The sequence below is a fragment of the Lissotriton helveticus genome, chromosome 7, assembly GCF_964261635.1.
Source record: "Lissotriton helveticus chromosome 7, aLisHel1.1, whole genome shotgun sequence".
Taxonomy (NCBI): domain Eukaryota; kingdom Metazoa; phylum Chordata; class Amphibia; order Caudata; family Salamandridae; genus Lissotriton; species Lissotriton helveticus.
The window spans coordinates 249,097,656-249,119,170 of record NC_136068.1 but is presented as its reverse complement, the minus strand read 5'-3'; the positions used below and the strand labels follow the sequence as shown (position 1 = coordinate 249,119,170).

The 21,515-nt window shown below is 47.6% G+C and overlaps 1 protein-coding gene across 1 annotated transcript in view; it reads left to right on the top strand.

Moving 5' to 3' along the window:
- LOC144766723 (prefoldin subunit 4-like) overlaps positions 1–21,515 on the top strand; it is a 101,752-nt gene that overhangs the window by 66,166 nt on the left and 14,071 nt on the right. Inside the window, exon 3 of the mRNA XM_078650483.1 lies at positions 6,821–6,961. Coding sequence (XP_078506609.1) covers positions 6,821–6,961 — 141 coding nt within the window. The remainder of the gene's footprint in view (positions 1–6,820; positions 6,962–21,515) is intronic.

The window sequence follows — 21,515 nt, the reverse complement described above, 5'->3', positions numbered from 1 at the left end:
CACTTTGACACTATCTGGACCACTTCACTCTGCACCACTCAACTCTGCACCACTCAACTCTGCACCACTCAACTCTGCACCACTCAACTCTGCACCACTCAACTCTGCACCTCTCCACTTCCCGCACCACTCCACTTCCCGCCACTCGACTGTTCAATCAAACGACTCTGCAACACTCTACTATGCGACACCCCACTATGACACTGTACTACACTACACTCCATGCCAGTGTATGCTACTCCGTTCCACACCACTTCACTCTAGGCTATACCATGCCAATCCACTCTACTCCATGCTTTTATACGATACTCTATGCCACTCCACTCTGTGGCACTTTGTTCCACTCTACGACATGCCCCTAACCTTTAGCAATGCTGAACATCAGCCACGCTGGTGTATAACATGTCTAACCTCCATTGTCAAAGCCAATAGCTCTTTCATAGGCGAGACCATTTGGCTTTGCCAGGCAATGTATTTTTATTTTAATTTTATTTTTTTACTATTCAATATTACTTAGAATGAAATCTAGAAACGCAGTACTAATTAGAGATGTCTTGGGTATATGTTCAGAAATATTTGTCATGACCGTATCCTTAATCAATAGAATAGCAATTTGTGCTTTCCTCCAATCGCAAACTGTGTTATGGTCTACTTATTCATTGGGACAAAAATAAATAATGTGCTCTTGTAACTCCATAACTTGGAAATCTCGAACAGCAATTACTAGAGTTCAGTTCTCATCTTGTATTTAATGAATTGCATGCCAACATATAAAAACATCAGCTTGGCTCACTTAAAGCTATAATTTGATAACAAAGTATAGTTTAATTATTCGATGATTTGTAAGTGAAGTTTTACAAGTAGTAGCAAGTCTGTGTAAAAGGGTGGCATTAAAAAACCTTCCAAGGGGCACAAATAGAGGATTTAAACAAGAGTGTTAAAGAATTCAATTCCTCGATGATGGTCAAAGCCTCTGTTCTTAGACAAATTCTGGCACCTTATGGACTAGAACAAAACCCACAATATTTGGCAATTTTAGTCAGCCATGCCCATGTTTAAATACGAAAGGCCACAGTTGACACACTTCCTTCAGCCATGCGACGTTCCTCATCGTTTGTCCTAATACTTTGAATATCATCACAACAGATCACATAGGCCGAACAATAAGGAGTAAACTGGTATATAAGGAAACTACCTGCCCAGGTGAAGCTTCTAATGAGATAATGCTACAAGGCTCCTAATGTAGGTATGGGACAAGGCAGACAAAGTGTTAACTATTTGCTTCTGATCTCTCAATCATGGTTATAGTGACTGAAATGTATTCTCAATGTAGTTCAGGTTTTCAAATCAATACCACGATCGAACTGGTATTCCTTAGTTAAACAAAAGTAGAGTCAACATATTTTGTGTTGACATTTATCAATAACTGAATATTAAGCAATAGAACATACAAATGAAAGTGGTTAGTGAGAGCCCAAAACGTTCATATGCAAGCACAATCATTTACGGAGACTAACAGTTCAATACGATTTCTACCAAGACTTTGTAAGCTGCAGGATAAAAAAAAAAACTTAAATGGTCAGCTGCAAGAATGGTTCAATTTAACTAGGCAAAGAACGAGGGGCTACTCTTCCACTCCTGAACTTTTACTTCCTCCTCAAATCAATGCTTTAGTGAAAAGTATTGACCTCGCGCTGTCCAGTCTAAGAACAAATTGTTCATGAACTCCAAACTAACCAGAGTGGAGCTGTGATTTGCTGTGTTCATGGCAGCCTAGATTAACATAAGATTGTTTACGCTGGCCTCCCTATGAACCTCGTTGTCAGGCTCCAAAGAGTACAGAACTGTGAAGCCAGAATGAGCCTATCGCACTACAAGAAACACCACTTCAAAATCGCTGTGAACGCGCTTCGCTGGCTCTCAGTTGACACTAGTATCAAATTCAAGGATTTGTGCTCTTTCCACAAGTATACTGTGGCAAAGGCCCAAAATACTCAAAGAAACTAGCCCTCCATTATACTCCTGCCAGGGATCTTCGGCATTTGCCCAGCTGTGACACCAACGATCAACAAAAGGGCAAACTATTGAGGCAACATCCTAGTAATTTAAGGACCTGGACTGTTGAGCAATCCGTGCCTTAATCTGAGTCCAGATGCCAATCGCAAGCAATGGAAAGAGTTCTGTATCCAAGTATTTTTAGGCTTGCTTCAGAATTTTCACCGATTAGAGGCCACAATTGAATAACATTGGCTAATATTAATAACTGCCATCTGATGGGGCTTCAGGTGCCTTTCCTTCTTTATTGTATATCATTGTACACCATCCTACGAGATCTGTAGTAACAGGACATCTGCATGTAGTGCTAAGCAAACCTACTAAATAAGTCAACTCAAATAGTAGAACTGGTTAAGGTCAAAGAGATACAGTCTTTGGGAGCATATCCTGAAGTCGAGTACACTTATAGCTGATTTAAAGCCACTACTAGTGTTAATGGGTGTCATATGTGCGTATAAATGAGATCGTGGTCAGTCCTGTTTCAGCAATTTGCTTTATCAGTGTAAGTAGCTGGCTCTGTATACACTGTACCAAAGTAATGTATAGTGTCCACAGAGTCCAGTGGATCCCTAGAGGTTTACAGAGGCTTAAGTAGATAATACCAAAACACTTTATTGGTGATACTGTGGTCGAGCAGTTGGGCTTGCCTTATGGTATTGTGAATTCATTTGTTGTACATACTTATCCAAGACAGGAACATGCACTCATAGACTAACTCCAGACCAATGTTTTTCAAAAATATAATTTTAGTTACTTTTATTGTAGGAACCAAGTTGAACTCAGTTACAGTTAAGTAGACGTTTCTGGGACTCTAATACTTTCAACATGTAGTAGAAAGGCTTTATAATCTTGGAAATACTTTTGTACTTCTCAATCGGAAACAGTAACGCTGGGTACTTGAAAAAGATAGTTGTATACAACAAATAGAATGCAATGCAGTCTTAAAGAGGAAAACAGTGTTATGCATCAGCACTTAAGTACACAACTTACTTTTCAAATTGTCAGGGGTGTCAGCCGGCCCTGGGCAAGGGTCAGTTTATGGTAGGGACTGCACCACCAACCGCACTGGGGAGCCAGGTGCAGAGTTTGCCAAGTTCAAGGCTAGTCTTTGGAGACTGAGGGCACCCAAAGAGGTATGTAGTTCAGTATCCATGCCGCAGCAGTTGATACCGGCAATGATTTTTGCTCTTGCAGTCAGCGGAGAGCAATGGAGATGAATGGGATTCAAGTAGGCCTCCAACGCTTGTACCATTGCTGTAGTCATCAGCAAGTCACTTTAGATCAAAGGAAGGCACCACCAGCCCAGCAGTGCGGCCGTGGGGCTGGAGATGCGCAGGGGATGGAGGAGTTCCGCCGATGTTAGGGTGCCTCGGAGAGACCGCGGTCGAGCAGGCGGGGCAGGAGGGGGCCGACAGGGCCACTTGATGTAAGGTAAAGGCTCTTGAGAACGAGGTTGTAAATAGTTTGGGTATTTGAGCCGAGAGGATCCCTCTGGGTAGTGGAGGCCGACCAGCTGCTGTGCTTTCTTCTGGCAGGACTGAGTCGTGTTGACCCAAGTGTCTGTTCTCTTCTGCTGTGGTTTTGGGGTTCCTTTGCAGTATTGAGTTGCGTCAACACCATTGTTGGTCCTCAGCTGCTGCGTTTTTTGAGCCGGCGGGCTCTAAGGACTAGAGCCTCTAACCCAAAGGGAGTTTTTTGGAGATTGGTTGAAGGCTGGAAGTTCTCCGGGGATTCTTGGAGGCCTTGCAGTGCTTCTGGAAGGGAAGTAGGTCCAGTTGTCAAACCAGCTACAAGTGGCGGGGTTCTTGCAGAGTTCTGTCTGCAACAGTTCAGTTCCTGGTCCGCCAGCGGTCTTCCTTCTTCTTCTTTGGTCCATTGAATCTAAGGACCACAGTTCAGGGGAGCCCTTAAATACTGACCGATATGGCATTACTTAGGTCGGGGGCAGTAACCAATGGCTACTGTACCCTAGGGTGACTACACCCCTTGGCTGCCCCTCTCTCTTTGGGGAGAGGGACACACCCCTGTACTTATTAGGCCTTATTCTCCAATTTAAGGTGGATCATTTCTAAGCTAGGGGTTCAACTCGCTCCTGGCGACCCTAGAGGTGTAAAATAATCTATACGAAGGGTCAGAGGGAAAATATTTAAAGACCATAAAGGATTTGAATCCCCCTAATCTACTATTCTACAACAAAATACAAATCCCTTGGTCTCCGAAACACCGTTCTCAAAGAATCAATCAGAGAAACAAAGCCACATCCGACCCTGTACGGATTCAGTTTAAAAATGGAACAAAACAACCTTACAGCAATAAGTGAGAAGGATAAACCTAAACAACCTTAGGATGATTGGTATCCCATCATTTGCACCATTGTGTGCCCAGTGTTATCATCAGGGATTCCAAAAGCAACTGTCTTATGTTCACCCTTGATTTTCAACAGGGGAGCAAAAAGAAGCAGTTATATCCTCTTGTGTAACTCTCACAAGAAAAGAGTGCAAAGGGATATTTTTTGATAAGTGAGATTGGTTAGTGCAGTGCAAAAAAGTGATAAACCGGTGCAAAGTGTATTTTCTAAAAAGCGATAGACAGCAGTGGGATAGCGCAAACTATTCCTTGGCGCTTCCTCTACTGTGTCGTCCTACTAAAAACAAACGTGAAGCAAGTGAAGATGAAGGACAGTTAGAAATAAATCACTTTCTCAATTGGTCAACATGTTTCAGCCATTAAAGGTGCATTTCCCTGGCTTTCTTCAGGACCTTAACAAGCAACACTATTGTCACTGCTATTCTAAAATGGAAAATTAGTTTTGTGTTGTGCCCATTTCAAGCCGTTTATTCTCTGGATCTCAAACTGACCATTGTTTATGAGTTCTATCCTTACTCTGTAATTCCCGACTCTCTTCTTGCATTGCTACATCATTTGCAGTTCCTTACTGATGACCTGGTTTCCATCCTCATGCTGCATGGTTTGTTGAAGCAGAACATGGACCTGGCATAGCATGATATACTGGGCTAGCTGTCATGTAGTCATGGTGGGGTACTGTGGAACGGAAGGAAGGGTGAGCTGCTGCAATCAACCTGTAATGGGCATTAATGTAAGTCTGGCCCAGTGTGAAGGTGTCTGTTTGTTGTTTTAAAAAATATATATTTTATGAATTTTTGCAAATATTTTATAATCATACTTAATTAGGGAAATCAGATGATAATTTTTACATAATGTATAATCTTCATTATCTTGGGAGAGGAGGCATATGAAAGCTTCTTGAAAAGAACCGTCAGAGGATAAAGTAGATCTAAAATAGGGAAAATATTATGTAATTTTGGTAGGAGAAATTTGGAAAAATAAAAATAAAATTCTATGGTACAACCATCAGGTCCTGGAGCTTTACCACGTTTAGTCAAACAAATAGCATTAGAAATATCTTGAATTTGAACATCAGTATCCAATGAGGGAAAATCTATTTTAGGAATTGAAGGAGGGGAAATAGACAATACATAATTAAGAGAATCTTGGTAATTAGGTTGAGATTCTGGAGTATAAAGAGTCTGTAAGAAGTAAGTAAATTAGAAAAGTATATCTTCATTTTTATGAACAATATTATTGGTAGATGTTAAAAGTGAATCAATTGTAGTACGCTCTTTCTTAGTCTTAAGATAATTAGCAAGATGTTTCCCTGCTTTGTTCTATCTGCCATAAGATTTGGCATTAGATTTAAGTAGATATGAATTTGCAATATTCGTTGGAAGTTTATTAAATGTAAATTTAGCTTTAACTAACTCATCGAGAGCAGATTTTCAATCATAACATGAATGTTCTAATTACTTACTATGTAAGGTGAGTGATTTTAAATTAATTGAGGATGATCTATGTTTCTGGGCCACAAAAGAAATAATGAAATCTCTAGAAGCAGCTTTAAAGGTATCCCAAATAGTTTGAGGGGAATTGCCAGGGGTTTCATTTTCCAGAAATAAATATTTGGGAAACAGCTCAAATGCGTTGTGTACACTTGGGATCCATAGGGAGAGCGTTATTAAATCTACATCTTCTAATACTGGGAGTAGGTGGAAGTAGATCTAAATCCATGGCGACTACGGCGTGATCCGAGATTAATATGGAACCTATATCTGAATGTGTGAGAAATATATAGATAATCTATTTGAGATTGGGAAAGATGACCAGGAAAAAAGTATAATCTTGGAGAGTTGGATTACATAATCTCCATGCATCAACAAGAGTTTTTTTAAGTATTGTAGATTTAAATTGGGAATGTACATGTGAAGGAATAAATTGTGCCTTATAATAGGATCAAAAACTGTGTTACAGTCACCACCTACTACTAAATATTCATCATTATACGGCATCAATTTAGATAACACTCGAGGCAAATAAGACGTGTCTGGATTAGTAGGTGCATATAGGTCAACAATCGTTAAGGGGATTTTATCAACAAACCGGGAAACTGAAACCCATCTATCCACACCATCAGTAGTTCTCTTACTTTGAGTTTGACAATTAGCACACATCATGAATTTTATATAAGGAGTGGACAAGGGGCTTTCATATATGTTTTGCATCGTATTAAAATACTGTATCCTAAATTTAGGAACCTACTTTCATGCATGCATGTAACATTTGCAGCACCCATTTAACTAGCTGAACCTTTCTAGACCTGCTGCTATTTTAATTTTTTGGAAAGAAGTAAATCATTCTGCGAAAAGTGATTTCCACTCAGTGTGGTTTTTTTTCTTCTTTGTTCTTGCAGAAACAACTTCAGAATCTGGAGGATGCTTGTGATGACCTCATGATGCTAGGGGATGACTGTTCAGTGATTCCGTATCAAATCGGCGACGTCTTCATTAGCCATGGCGAGGAGGAGACACAGGAAATGCTGGAGGCAGCTAAGGTTTGTTAACACGTTAGCGTGGGCACTATGATAGGTATTCCTTTAATGCACTTGATTTCTAACCAGAGGTAACAGGCTGTTGTGATGAATCGCCCCTCCAACTCTAACTTGGAAACAAAACTGTGAAGTATCTTCTGAAATGAAGCATGACATATTGTAGGCTGTTGTTTTGTAATAGTGCCTAAACATTGTTAACACCCAGTGCCAGAGATAATGGAGGAAATGTGGGCCAGGCAGTTTTAGGAATACTATTTCAAACCACTGCAACAGATACAGGTTAGACAACGCTGGGAAGATCACTGCAGTATAGTCTATGCTAAAGCATATGATCTACAGCTCATATGCCTCAAACGGAAAATGCTACTTACCCAGTATGCATCTGTTCTTGGCATATAAAGCTGTAGATTTATATGCACCTTCTCGCCTCCCTGTGTACCTCTATCTGTTGCAGTAATATCTTACTTAGATACATTTTACACGAAGATCTCTATACTACTCTTCCTAACTCCATCATCACCCGTTATGGACAAAACAATCTAAAGATGGAGTCGATGCCCTTGCGTACTATCACCAAAAGGAGGAGTCACCTCCCTCATGACTACAAAGACTTCGAAGAAAAACGAAGTGAAAACATCCTGTTCCAACACCAGATGGCGATCGATGCTAACACATATGAATCTACAGCTTTATATGCCAAGAACAGATGCATACTGGGTAAGTAGCATTTTCCTTATGTATATGTATCACAACAAAGTCAACATGGGGTGAACAATCCCCTTCAGCACCTCACATAGCAGGTGCCCGTCCCCAGAGATTGCAGCGTGCTGCAGAGAAAAGATCAAAATCATTTGTTTTGTTTAATAAACAATAGGCAGAAGGGTGGCACACCACTAGTCGTGTTATTGTGTCTTTATTCTTCAGAAAAGTGAAAAACAAATCGATCCATTTGTTTCCAGCCTGTTGTTATGAACAAGGTAATTTGCCTGGACTGCGTGGGCTTTTAATTTTTGGCTGTACCTCCCTTCTAGTTATATAATAATTGCCTGTGGTTCTAAATCTTATTTTTCACGGAGAGTAGGTATTCACTGAATTAATACAAACCAAGTAACATGCCTTTGGCTTTCTAGGCAGAACCCCTTGATGCAGCTATTAGTGGGGCTAAGGCACAGTAGTGCAAGTGGGCCCACAGAGCCCCAGTTATAGCTGTTCTTAGGTCTTGGCTAGACTGCGCTTGTGCTCTCTCTTCAAGGCATGTATATACTTTGTGGACTTACCACGCCCGTGGACTTTTTATTTGTTTTTCCCATTGTCCTGTAAAAATGCTAACTTGCTAGTGGTGAATCCTCTTTCTTTATGCCTCCTTTTGAGGTCTCGCCTGAGCCAGCACTCATGCGCTGCTAGACATTAAGTAAGGGCTTTAAACTTTGGAACACACGCTTGTGCGTGTGCTTTTGTTTTCTTCACCCGCTATTGGCCTTTGCATGTGTTTTTAGGTTTTGACTGCAAAAAGCTGCGCAAGCAGCTTTTGCGCAGGAGAAATCTAATGAGAACTGTAGTGTGGCTTTGGGTCGGCCCTCGTCATTCATTGGCTGGCTCCATAAATAGAGCCTAGCCATTGGACGAGGGGCCTGTCCGTCAATGCCGGACCAGATTCGGAGGCGTTCCCGAGATTCTTTGGCTTTTGCCGACGTCACGCGACGTCAGCCGAAAGCCGGGAACGCCCCCGAATCTGGTCCGGCATTGCCGGCACCAGTGACTATCCTGCTCCTGATTGGTGAAGCTGCGTGGACGTCACTGCTGGTCCACGAGGGAGCCCACTCCTCTGGAAACTTCGCCGCCCGCCTGCCTGAGCTAGAGACGGGCCGCCGCGCTGCCCGCTGCGACCCGGAAGTGACCGGCCGGCCGGCCAATCCTAGCACGGCCGGCCGGAAGTGCCCGCCCCCCGCAGCCCGGGGGAAGAAGGAAGACGGCAAGAAGTATGGCGGCGCCCGCGGGGCTCCCGTGGCCTGGAGGGAGCCCCGGGAGATGCGGAGGACGTTGCCGGTCTCCCATGCCAAAGAGGGAGACCGGAGAAGTGCCAGCGAGATTGCCGCCGTCGATGTTGCCGGTCTCCCATGCCGAAAAGGGAGACCGGAGAAGTGCCGCCGTCGCAAGGTGCAGGTGAGTCGATCTGCTTGCACAGGAGGAGCCCCGGGGAAAGAGAACGTCCCTCCGCGGCCCCGGAGAGTCCCGAGGAGCGGGAGCTCTCGTCCAGCAGCCGCCGGACCCGGTGAGTGCCTGCAAGGGGAGAGGGGCGTCGGGACACATTGTCGGTGTCCGCCCCTCCCCCCGTAGTAGAAGTCACCATGTCCCCTGCGCCTCTGTCCCGTGCATCCCCGTGCGCCTCCTCCTTCCCTCGTGTCGGGTCTCCTTCTCCGTGGGTTAGGTTAGGTGTGTGCATGCGGTACTGCTTATGTTGCCATATTTATCTCCTGCGCGTACGTGTTGGCACCGATACACACCTGCAGCAATGCTGAGCAAACTCTTCCATACATGCAACACCAAGACACTTACCACATTGTCTACACAGCCCTCAGGCACTTAACATCCATGTATACAATATCATGTAATGCTTACGCGTCCAATGGCTTTCTCGTTTGTGCTTCAAATTCATGCAGCGACACAAGTCAGATGACACCAGTGTACCTCGCGCACGGCCAAAACACCAGCCATACAGGGCACACGACACACGCCCTCTGCAACTCCGAGCACTTCGTGCCTTGTAATGGCTATGAAGCACTCGAACATTTATAAATACAAAAAAAGTCATTTGAGGGCGGTTAACTATCTCATATGTGGGAGTGAGCGTCAGATTGACGCTGCCAGAAAATGGCGGGGTAAGGTAACAAATCGCCACTTCACCTACTGGGGCAAAAACCCTTGCTCCACAACCGACTCTACTCCTCAAGCGTTGCTTTCTGCACCAACCATGCATCCCTTCCCCAACCACGGCCTTGCTCTCTCCAGTAAGTCAACTTTCCCACAGCTTTATTTGTTTTCAGTTTTATGTGGCATGAACTTGGGCCAAAGATATTGGAGCGCTGGGCACGAGCTCCAGCTTGCTTTTTACACAGTCATATTCATTTGGGGGGTGGGGGGGGAGCACGAGTAGCTTAAGTGGTTTGTCCAGGACCACAGAATGTTGATCCGCCGTCAGGACTCGAACCTGTTCCCTAGCTCCGGAGTTGGCAGCGATTAGGCCACATCTGCCAAGCGTTAGCTCCCCCACCGAGTTTAGAGCTCCCGCTCCTTCTTAGAGCTCTGCCCCCACCGCCGCCTCCCCTGTTTGGCATCTCTCGACCCCTCCGCCAACGCGAAGCTCCCCGGCCAACTTCTGCTACTTAACCAGCTGTGGCGCCCCCATCACCTCTGCCCCCATCTTCGACCAACATTTTTTTTTTCTCTCTCTCTCTCTCTCTCTCTCTCTCTCTCTCTCTCTCTCTCTCTCTCTCTCTCTCTCTCTCTCTCTCTCTCTCTCTCTCTCTCTCTCTCTCTCTCTCTCTCTCTCTCTCTCTCTCTCTCTCTCTCTCTCTCTCTCTCTCTCTCTCTCTCTCTCTCTCTCTCTCTCTCTCTCTCTCTCTCTCTCTCACACGGAAATCTTATTCTCTCTGTTCTTCTGGGGTTTATTTGAAACAGTCTGTGTTTAATTATGTTTGTGTTTGCCTTGGTCTCGGTGCTTGGATACAACGGGAGCCCCTTGTCCTTTCCTGTCTCTGCGGTGTATGCGAGGGGGCTGCTGGTTGCGTCACACTGTTCGCAGCTAGAAGCGGGCAGCACAGCTCCCGGCGGCCCCCCAAGGAAGGGTTTTCAGTCAGGGTCCCAGGGCCGCAGGAGAGAGGAGCAGGAAGAGGGAGGCAGTACCCGAGTCCTGTCTTTGTAGGGCTGCGGGGAGTTGATATTCCATCCAGACTGAGGCCTACTTCCTCTGCCCGCCTCACTTCCACGTGAGGCGTCATGCCCCTCTCTCTCTCCACACTGTCCATCGGGAGTCCTGCTTCCGCTCACCCCTACCCTTTACCAGGAGAGGATTTCTTACCCACACTGCTCTCCCATCGCAGGTGGGTACTTACAAAGGGACATTATATGGTATTCCAGACACGGACACTTCCTCTGCCCTCCACAGTGTCCCTGGTGAGTATGTTGTCAGAGTGCATAGGGAGTTCAGAGTGCATAGGGAGTGCATGGGGAGTTCAGAGTGCATGGGGAGTTCAGAGTGCATAGGGAGTTCAGAGTGCAGAGTGCATAGGGAGTACAGAGTGCATAGGGAGTACAGAGTGCATAGGGAGTACAGAGTGCATAGGGAGTGCAGAGTGCATAGGGAGTGCGTGCATAGGGAGTGCAGAGTGAGTGCATAGGGAGTGCAGAGTGCATAGAGAGTGCAGAGTGCAAAGGGAGTGCAGAGTGCAAAGGGAGTGCAGAGTGCAAAGGGAGTGCAGAGTGCATAGGGAGTGCAGAGTGCATAGGGAGTGCAGAGTGCAGAGTGCATAGGGAGTGCAGAGTGCATAGGGAGTGCAGAGTGCAGAGGGAGTGCAGAGTGCATAGGGAGTGCAGAGTGAGTAGGGAGTGCTAGGGAGTGCTAGAGAGTGCTGAGTGAGTAGGGAGTTCTAGGGAGTGCTAGAGAGTGCAGAGTGACTGCAGAGATTAAGCTAATGGCAATGTAAATGACAATGCCATTTATTTATCTGTTTTCAAAACCAACACATAAATACAAATTTTGTCATTTACAATGGCAATAACTCTAACTTTTCCAAAGGCGAAACCATTGCATTGTAAATGCTTGTTCTAAGAAAGACAGCATGCAATTGGCCAAAGGCGGCTGCATGTCTCGCCTTCTCTCTGCCCTGGCCTAGGATCCGCAGGAGCAAGCGCGGCTTTCCTCCCTCGTCATGGCTCATTAAGCACAGCGTGCACTTTCAGCTCCAAGCGGTCACCTTCACTTTTGCGTACGGCGCTTGTTTTATTTATTTACTAGAGCGCCGTAATGCCTTTCTGCACAGAACACCCCTCCCACCTTACAAACATCAACCAGAGCGATGCCGTCCACCACCACGTCCACCACACCACATCCACCACCACGTCCACCACCACGTCCACCACCATGTCCACCACCACGTCCACCACCACGTCCACCACGTCCACCATGTCCACCACAGCCAACACCACCACGTCCACCATGTCCGCCACAGCCACCACCACCACATCCACCACCACCACGTTCACCACAGCCATCACCACCACGTCCACCACATCTACCACCACCACGTCCACCACATCTACCACCACCACGTCCACCACATCTACCACCACCACGTCCACATCCACGTCCACCACTACCACACCCACTGCCATTTCCACCACCACAACGTCCACCACAATGTGCACCACCACCACAACGTCCCCCACCACCACGCCCACCACCGCCACAAGGTCCACCACATCAACCACCACCACCATCACGTCTACCACATCCACCACCACGCCCACCACCACATCCACCACCACATCCACCACCACCTCCACATCCACCACCACGTCCCGCACCACCACATCCACCACGTCCAACACCACCACGTCCAACACCACCACGTCCAACACCACCACGTCCAACACCACCACGTCCAACACCACCACGTCCAACACCACCACCACCACATCCTCCACCACGTCCAAATAGGGGCAGGAAGTATTACACCAGACCCAGGATACATTTTGAAGAGGCGCAATGACACAGGGGCTCCTGTAAAAGCACTCGCAGCATCTCTACCTCACAGTGGCATACCTGCATGAGCCACTCACTCAAAATAAGCATGGGCATAGCCAGTAGGTGTCGCCTTTGTGATCTTATAAGTGTTTATCCATGCAACACTTGATGTTGTTGCACCAAGGATATTGTACTGGATATCTAAACACTTATAAGGTCCCAAAGGCAAGACCTATTGGCTATGCCAATGCTTGTTGTGTTTTATTAACTCCCACAGAGCACTGCCTAAGTACTTTATCTTTATGCTTTGGTTGTTTGTGTTCATTTTGTGGGACCATTTTTTTTTCCTTTCCTTCCCATGCTTGCTTTTCTTTTTTTAATAATTGAAGGTTGTAAAGCAAGATGTATTTCAAGCAAAGAAGCAATTTTCTCTAAAACACGCACCTGTGGCAAATGTGAAGAAATAGAACGTGTTTCTAGGTTTAGCAAAACACACTCTTAAATGGGTTTGAGTCTCTGTAGTTTGCTCCCGGCCTACTCATCCAAATGGCAGGTGCCTGCCTCTTTAACAATCCTTGTGCCCCTGTGCTCCGCTACTCCTTTAACTCTGCCCTCTTTAATTTCCTTGTCGGCCACAACCGGAAAATACCAGCTGTTGTGCTCCAATCTGAGTTGTTGTGACGGGGGTGCTCTGCTGCTCGGTGAGCGCAGACGTGCGCTCTCTCGTAGATAACGCTCATTTTTTTCCAGGCGATTTAATCTGACTACAAATTTATACAGCCCCGATCCATCCATTGCTTAGACCTTGTTAGATTTGTTTTTCCTTAATGACCTACCAGCTCTCGCAGACCCGGCTCTACTCTTCATCACACCGAAGTCCCTTCCACAGGTCTGTTCACTCCACTGGCGTAACGAAAAGTGAGGGGGCCTCCCTGCACGGTACTTAGAGGGGCCCCCTCCGGGCTCAATCAGCAGCTCTCCGTTCACAGTACAGTGCCGAGGGGGCCCCTGGGAGCTAGAGGCCCCCCCGCACCGCCGGGGCTGCGTGGGCCTGTGTTACGCCCCTGGTTCACTCGCCTCCTGCCCTGCTGTATCCGCATCATGCCTGTGAGCACTCTGGCGACTCCACCGTTTATGTACCCTCAGCAGCACACTCTTCTGAAACCAGGCATCTGTACCACGTGCGCGCTCCACAGGGAGCGGTATTTCGACACTCACACTTCGAGCTTTGTAACACTGACTTGCAGCCTCCACACTCTGCTGTACACCCTCAAAGTAACATACCGTACTTCCTATGTAATATTATTTTCCTCAAAGAGGAACACTTCCCCAGCCTCGCGCGTTCTCAGCTCCGAGAAACAGCCCTGGATGTCTAGCTCCGATATCCTTTACTTAATTTACAGGAGTCTACACAGTGCTGTGAGGTGAACCAAAGACCTCACTTCCTCACGATTGCGAGCATCAGCTTCTGAGTTTAATAGGCACGTGAGAGAGAGACCTGAGGACAACGCTAGACCACAACGAGGAGGCAATGCTAAAGAAAATAAAGGGCAAACTGGAGGAGTGGAGCCCGAGATACATTAGCTGGTGGGGTTGGATCGAAACGATCAAAATGATGGTGATGCCTATGCTAAACTATCTGCTAAGCATGCTACCGCTAACACTAACGTCGGATTTCCACAATAAATTAGACAAAGCACTCAACATATTCCTATGAGAGGCGAAAAGAGCCAGAATCAGCCTCTCAAAACTCAGACTGAAGAAAGACCTAGGAGGGCTCAACCTAACTAACTACAAGGCATTCCAAATGGCATGTCTGGCGAAACAGGGCATACACTGGATCTCCCCCACACCGGACTATACGCCAGTGTGGTTGGATGTGGAAAGGAGCATCCTAGGGGGGGCATACCCACTGATGGCACTAACGCCAAGCAGACACCCAGAAGCGAAAAATGCAATCATCAGGAACACCAAGATAGCCATGCTCAGGGTGGACAAAGAACTGGAGGTCAGCATCAAAAACTCCAAATGGGAATTCTTGTGGCACAACCCCAGAATAACATACAAAGGAGACACACTAGTGAATGTGGGGTGGTGTAGTATAGGCATCACAGTACCGGCCCAACTGGAGCTAAACAACAACCCACTCACATTCGAGGCCCTACAGAGGGCACATAAGCTACATAACAAAGACTTTTACACCTTCCTCAGCATCAAAGCAGCAATCACTAGAGCCAACTTATCATAACAGAGGCCCTCAATAATACAATACACACAGAACCTAAACAAAGTGGGACACCAAACAGCGAATATTTATAAACTTATTACCCCCCGCACCACAACGCTCAACAACAAGACACTAGCATTCTGGGAGGGGGAGTACCAGAAACCACTGAACGAGCCAGCAAAAGCCAAACTATGGAATTCGGCGTCAAAAAACAAAGTTACACCCCAGCTAGCCCAAACAAAATACTGGCTACTGCATAGACTACACTGGACACCAGCCAAACTAGAGACAGTGGGAGCCAGAGACAGTGACACCTGCTGGAACTGCCAAAAGGCTAGGGGGGATCTAGCACACGTTATATACGAATGCCCCAAGGTTAAGGTCTTTTGGCGAAGGGTACACGAATTCATATTATACAGATCAAAGAGAGAGAGAGGACTAGGTACGCTAGCCCGTATCCCCTGGATTATATGTCAAGATCAATGTGGACTAGCTTAGTTTAGGGGGAGGGATTGGAGTGACTCAGGTACGTCAGACAATAGAAAGGAAAAAAGCAGTATTTTCCTTATAAAGCCCTCACCCACCGACCTAGTCGGTGGCATGCTTCATCATCGGGCCCACCACAGTGGCACCGAATGTGCCCCGGGTGTGCTACAACGCCAGGTGACTGCGGAGCTGGTATATTGCTGCGTGTGCAGTGAAGGGGTGAGAAGTGAAAGTTAAAAAGCTATACAAGGGGTCCCAGCACCCGAGGGTTAACAAGTATTTAATAAACTAGGCCTCAGTTAGCTGATTAAAAAGGCAAAAGGACAAAGGGGAGTGTATGATGACCTCCCGTGTCCAGTGTGGTCTACATGTTTCAGCCAGTGCCTTTTGTATTCTAAGCTGGCTTTCCTCAGGACCAAAGAGTTACGTGATAAGGTGCAGATTAAATTATAATAAACTAAATTAAGTGTTTGTGTCAATTCTTGGCTATGTGTGGCGCTCGCTAAGGCGCTGTGACTGTTAGAGGGGGATTCCCTCAAGCTTTTCTACACAGAACACATAGGACAAGGACAAGACGTACAGGGAAGAGTCATATTAGGGTGGCATGTCTTAAAACCATTGGTGGCCGGCTTTTAGGGTGGTGTACGACCTATATCCGGCTAGGGTGAGCTCATGACAACTGCATGAGACTGGTGAGCGTTTAATGCAACCGTTAGTGGGTGGTGGTGGACTAAAAAATGAAATCACAAGGTGAGGTACAGGAAAGTACTGATACTGGGTCCTCACTCTGTTATTTCTTGGTAAAAAGCCTCATGGGTCGCCTGGCAGAGAAAGAGACCGAGTAGTTCGGTCTGGTTCCTCCTTGGACCTATTCGCCCGGTATGAGGTGAGTGGGCCGCCTGGCTGTGTTTTTATACTGTTTGTAAATGCGATTCACCTGTTTGGGTTAGAAAGAGGGAGGGGTGCGCGCTAAACGCTGCCTCATGGTGGCTCTGTTTGCGCATGTACAGGAAAGTAGTGCGCGTTCAAGCGCATGCGCGGTACTATGCGGTAGCGTTATGTACTGGGCGCATGCGCAGGAGTACACGTGCATGTGTACTGGTCATCGGATTACCGATGGTCTATGTTTTTGCTGGACAAAGTGATATTACATGAATAGTGGCAAAGTATTCATGGTGTTATCCACCTTGTAGGTCAGGGTTCACGTAGAAATGTCAGCGGTAGTGCATTCTGATGCACTGGGAGAACACAAAGGGAGAAGAAGGGACAGCGAAGGGGGCGCTCATGCAGGAGTGCTCTGGCACAGCTACCGGAATGATATGCAGCAAAGCTATAATGTTTTGCAAGGGTATCTACATGGCCAGACTGTTCCATGGAATGGAATCGTTAAGGCCATGGGTATGTGTGGAAAGGCGGTAAATCCAGCGTTGCTCTTTTTGCAAGAGGAGTTTCTCATCTCTGAGGTTGTCAAATTTCTCAATGACTGTCCACGTAAAGTCATTGGGTGTGTGGTTGTGGGACAGGAAGTGGTCTGTAAGTTTACTAATGTTTTTCCCACATCTTATGGTGCTTCTGTGTTCTGTCATTCTTGTGCGTACTTTTCTGGTTGTCATGCCGATATACCTGAGGCCACATCTGCAGGTTATCAAGTATACTAGATTGGAGGAGTTACAGTTTGTAAACTGTTGTTGTGTCCAGGTCTTGCCTGGTTCCAAATCTAGTGTTTTAGACGGGGATGTTAAGTGGCATACACTGCAATTGTTACAGGGTTGGTGGCCAGTGATTTTTGGCATGCCCCATGCGTTGACGATGGTATTATCTTTATTTTGTCTTTTTGGCCGGGGTCTGGTATTCACCAGTTGGTCTCTTAGATTGGTTGCCCTCTTGTAAGCGAAGCGGGGCTTTTCCCATTGTCTGGTACCAGAGTTGATGATTTTCCAGTTGCGGTGTATGATGTTAGACACTTGGTTAGACGCTGTGTTGTAAGTCGTTACGCAAGTTAGGACAGGTTCTTCTTCCGGTTTTTCGACTGTCTCGAGGAGGGCCTCCCTGTTTTGATTCCTGGCTCTTTTGCAGGTTTTATTGATTATCCTGGAGGGATAGCCACGGTCCCTAAGCTTGTGCATCAACTCACTGGATTGTTGTTTGTAGTCTTTGGCGCTGCTGCAATTGCGCCTGATGCGTAGGAATTGCCCATAGGGCAGGTTTTCCCTCAGGTGTCGGGGGTGAAAGCTATCAAACCTGAGCAAGGAGTTTCTTGCTGTAGGTTTGTAGAAGGTGGTGGTCGTGAGTCCTTCATTTTCAGGTCTGATGTTCAGGTCTAGGAAGGGTAGCTCAGTGGGACTGCTAGTGCATGTGAAGCGCAAGTACGGGTCTAGTTGGTTAATCCATAGCATGAAATTGTCCAGTGATTCTTGGTTACCTTTCCATATTATGAGAATGTCGTCAATGTAGCGACGCCACATTCTTATGTTGGTGGAGAAAGGGTTGGTTGGTTGTTGTATGTATGTGTCTTCAAAATGGGCCACATATAACCCTGCCACACTTGGGGCAAAAACACTGCCCATAGACGTGCCATTCGTCTGTAGGTAATAGGTGCCCTCGTATTCAAAATAGTTCTCTTTGAGAGCTAGGGCTGCGCAGTCTAAGATAAAGCTGCGGGGGGTGTTGTAAGTCCAAGTGTTTGTCATAAGGACATCGTGCAGTACCTTTAACGTGGCGTCTTGTGGTAGGCTAGTGTAAAGAGATTCTATATCTAGTCCTACAAGTAATTCAGTGCTCGGGTCAAAGTTAATTTCCTGGATTACGTTTAGCAGGTGCTTTGTGTCTTTCAGGTAGGAGGGGGTCTGCTGAACCAAGGGATTGAGGAAGAAATCACAGAAACGTGATAAAGGCTCTAGCAATGACTTGATCCCAGACACAATGGGTCTCCCTGGTGGTGGAGTGGTGCCTTTGTGTACTTTGGGGACCGTGTAGAAATAAGGAGTCTTTATGTTCGAGGCATGTGGGCTGCTAAATTCATATCTTAGCATTAGATCGCCGCCTAGTGTTGGCCTCGGATGATCGCACATTGTTGTCCTGGAAGAGTCTTCGAAGTATCCTGAGATAGGTGGCTCCTCCCCTGGACTACAGTGCGCATGGGCATCGGCTCCATCCCCAGATAGTTTTTTTCCGCCATTGGGTTCGGATGTGGTCTCGACGTCTTACTGTCGGAACCAAGAAAAACTAACTTTTAGCGGCCAAAAGGCCTCGATTTTCTTGCGTTGGTATTGTCTGCGCACGGTCTCGAGTCTTCCGTCTCTTGGAGCCGGAATAAGCGGAGTTTTCTTCGCTCTCGGAACTTTGAGGCCTTCTCATCGCGACACGACTGCAAAACTTTTCGGACATGGAGCGGAGCCCGTTTAAGTACTGCCCGCTCTGTGGGTCCAAGTACCCACACATCGATCTACACCCCGTGTGTAACAAATGCCTTTCGCCTGACCACGACGACGGCAAGTGCAAGTTGTGTGCACAGTTCCGCTCAAAGAAGACTCTCAAGCTTCGGCGCGCGGTGCGCATGGAAGCTAAACAAGCGGCCCCGGATCCGGAGAACATCTTCGGCGACCAGGACGAAGAGGACCAGGGTCATCATCTCCAAATCTCCCCACCCGAGACGGAGGTCGAGGCGGATCCGAGAGACGACGACGGAGTCGCGGGTCAAGGCCTTGAATACGTCGACGAGGTAGGAGACGACGATGAGATTTATGGGGCAGCGGCAGACAGCTCGGGGGACGAGCTCTGCCCCGAAGGTTACGAGGATACCGACCGGGACACGGGATCGCCTGTCGGCCTTACCCAAGACCCGTTGCCGCAAGCCACAGCCCCGCCTTCGGGCCCGGCCACGGACTTACTTGCTGAGCAGACTGTTTCGAAACCGAAACCATCGGGATCGACAACACCTAAAATGGCCGACCCGAAAACGAAACCGAAACTTAAGGACTCGAGTGTCCCTAAGATGGCTGCCGTGCCGGTGAAAACGACGGTGCCCGCTACCCCATCGACTCCGTCGACCTCCGGTCCGCAGAAGTCAAAGAAGTCCGTCGATTCCGATGCTGCAAAATCGAAACCGACGCCAGAGGAGGGGTCCTCCAAAAAAGATGGTCGGCACGGGTCAGCGGCTACGACGCCGTCCAAGCCCGCCAAAGTCGGCTCCAAGGAGGCTACGCAGGCACACGGAAAGAAGCCTGCGCCCCGAACACAGGAATCGGAGGCGGTAAAGACAGGATCCGCGCCCAAAGCGCACAAGGCCCACAAGGACGTCGGATCCGAGGGAAAGATAAGACCATCCTCGTCAGCGCCGAAACAAACTGGGAGTGAGCCGTCCCTCATAGCCGAATCACTGCAAAGAATCAGGGAGAAGGCCTTTGCCCCGTCGGCTCCGATACCATCGCCGCAGCCGCAAAAGGACACTCCAGCGAAGCCCTCTGGGAAACTTCTCTTTATTTTGCCGCCGAAGGAGGCGCCGAAAGCATTTTCAACCAAATCGGCACCGAAAAAGGTGATTTCTTCACTGACTGGCCCGCTTCCACGTCGGGTACTCGAATCAGAGGACGATTCAGAGCATTTCATCGACGCTGACACAGGCACACTGACCCTCTATAAGAGGAAAATCACTTCGGAGCCAGTGGACTCCTATGTCATCCCACTAAAGAAGAAGAGGGTGCCCCTTGACGCCTCAGGCCTCACGGAACCAATCCAGCCTCCTCCGAGACGGAGCCCTACTCCCTCCCCAGAACACTCTGCGGGTGAGGGGTATGATGAAGACGAGCAGTACAATTTCCCTATCAATGAACCTGATGCACAACCGGATTCCTATGATGACACTGGTGACCAGAACACCCAGGGTGTGGGGCAGGACCCGCAGCTTTTTAATGCACGTGCATCCCCGACTGAGGATTCAGCAGGTTTTCATGCACTACTCGAAAGGGCGGCAGCCAATCATGATGTGGACATGCATGCCGACCCGGTTGAGGAAGACTTCCTTTTCGACACTTTTTCAGTCTCTGAAAGGACAGTAAAGACACTGCCTATGCTTAAAGGAGTCCTCAAGCATGCTGGGGACGTATTTAAGGAGCCTACAAGAGCGAGAGTGGTCAACCCTCGCATTGAAAAAAAGTACAGACCTGCACCTGCGGACCCCGCATACATCCGGGGACAATTGCCACTGGACTCTCTTGTGGTCGCCAATGCCAGGAAACGTGCCAACTCCCAGACAACGGGTGAAGCTCCTCCCCCGGATAAGGAGTCCAAAGTGCTAGAGGCAGGGGGCAAAAGAGTAGCTGCACAGGCATCAAACTTTTGGCGCATCGCCAATACACAGGCACTCTTGGCGCGTTACGATAGGGCGCACTACGACACCCTAGAACAGATTGTACAACACCTGCCTCCACAGTTCCAAGAAGCCACCCACCTGCTCATTGAGGAAGGAAAGCTAATCTCAAACGCAGCCATCAAGTGTGCACTTGACGCTGCGGACACAGCTGCTAGAGCTATCAACACTAGCGTTATGCTGAGACGACAAGCGTGGCTCCGCATCTCAGGGTTTAAACCGGATATTCAGACAACAATCCTTAATCAGCCAGTCAATCCTGATAGTCTGTTTGGTCCAGATGTTGACACCACCCTAGAGAAAATAAAGAAGGACACAGAAACTGCTAAGTCCATGGGGGCCCTGCAGTCACAACAGTTTCGTGGCAGCAATTTTCGTCGCTCAGGTGCACGTGGAGTCACCAGAGGACAAATGGGTCAACAATCCCAGTTCTCTAAAGGTGGGGCACAATCCTCGTTCACAAAACAGAACAAGGGAGGTTACAGAAATAACAGCAACAGAGGTCGCGGCAGAGGAAACAACAGCTCCCGCTCCTCTGCTCCAGCCAAACAGTGACTCTCTGTCACTGCCCCCCGACCACCTAACACCTGTCGGGGGGAGACTACAGCAGTTCCTGCCCGTCTGGAGAAACATCACCACAGACAGGTGGGTGCGACAACTAGTCCAGTATGGTTATTGCCTAGAGTTGAGGTCCACTCCACCCAACATCCCGCCAAGGCAAAGGCCTATGTCC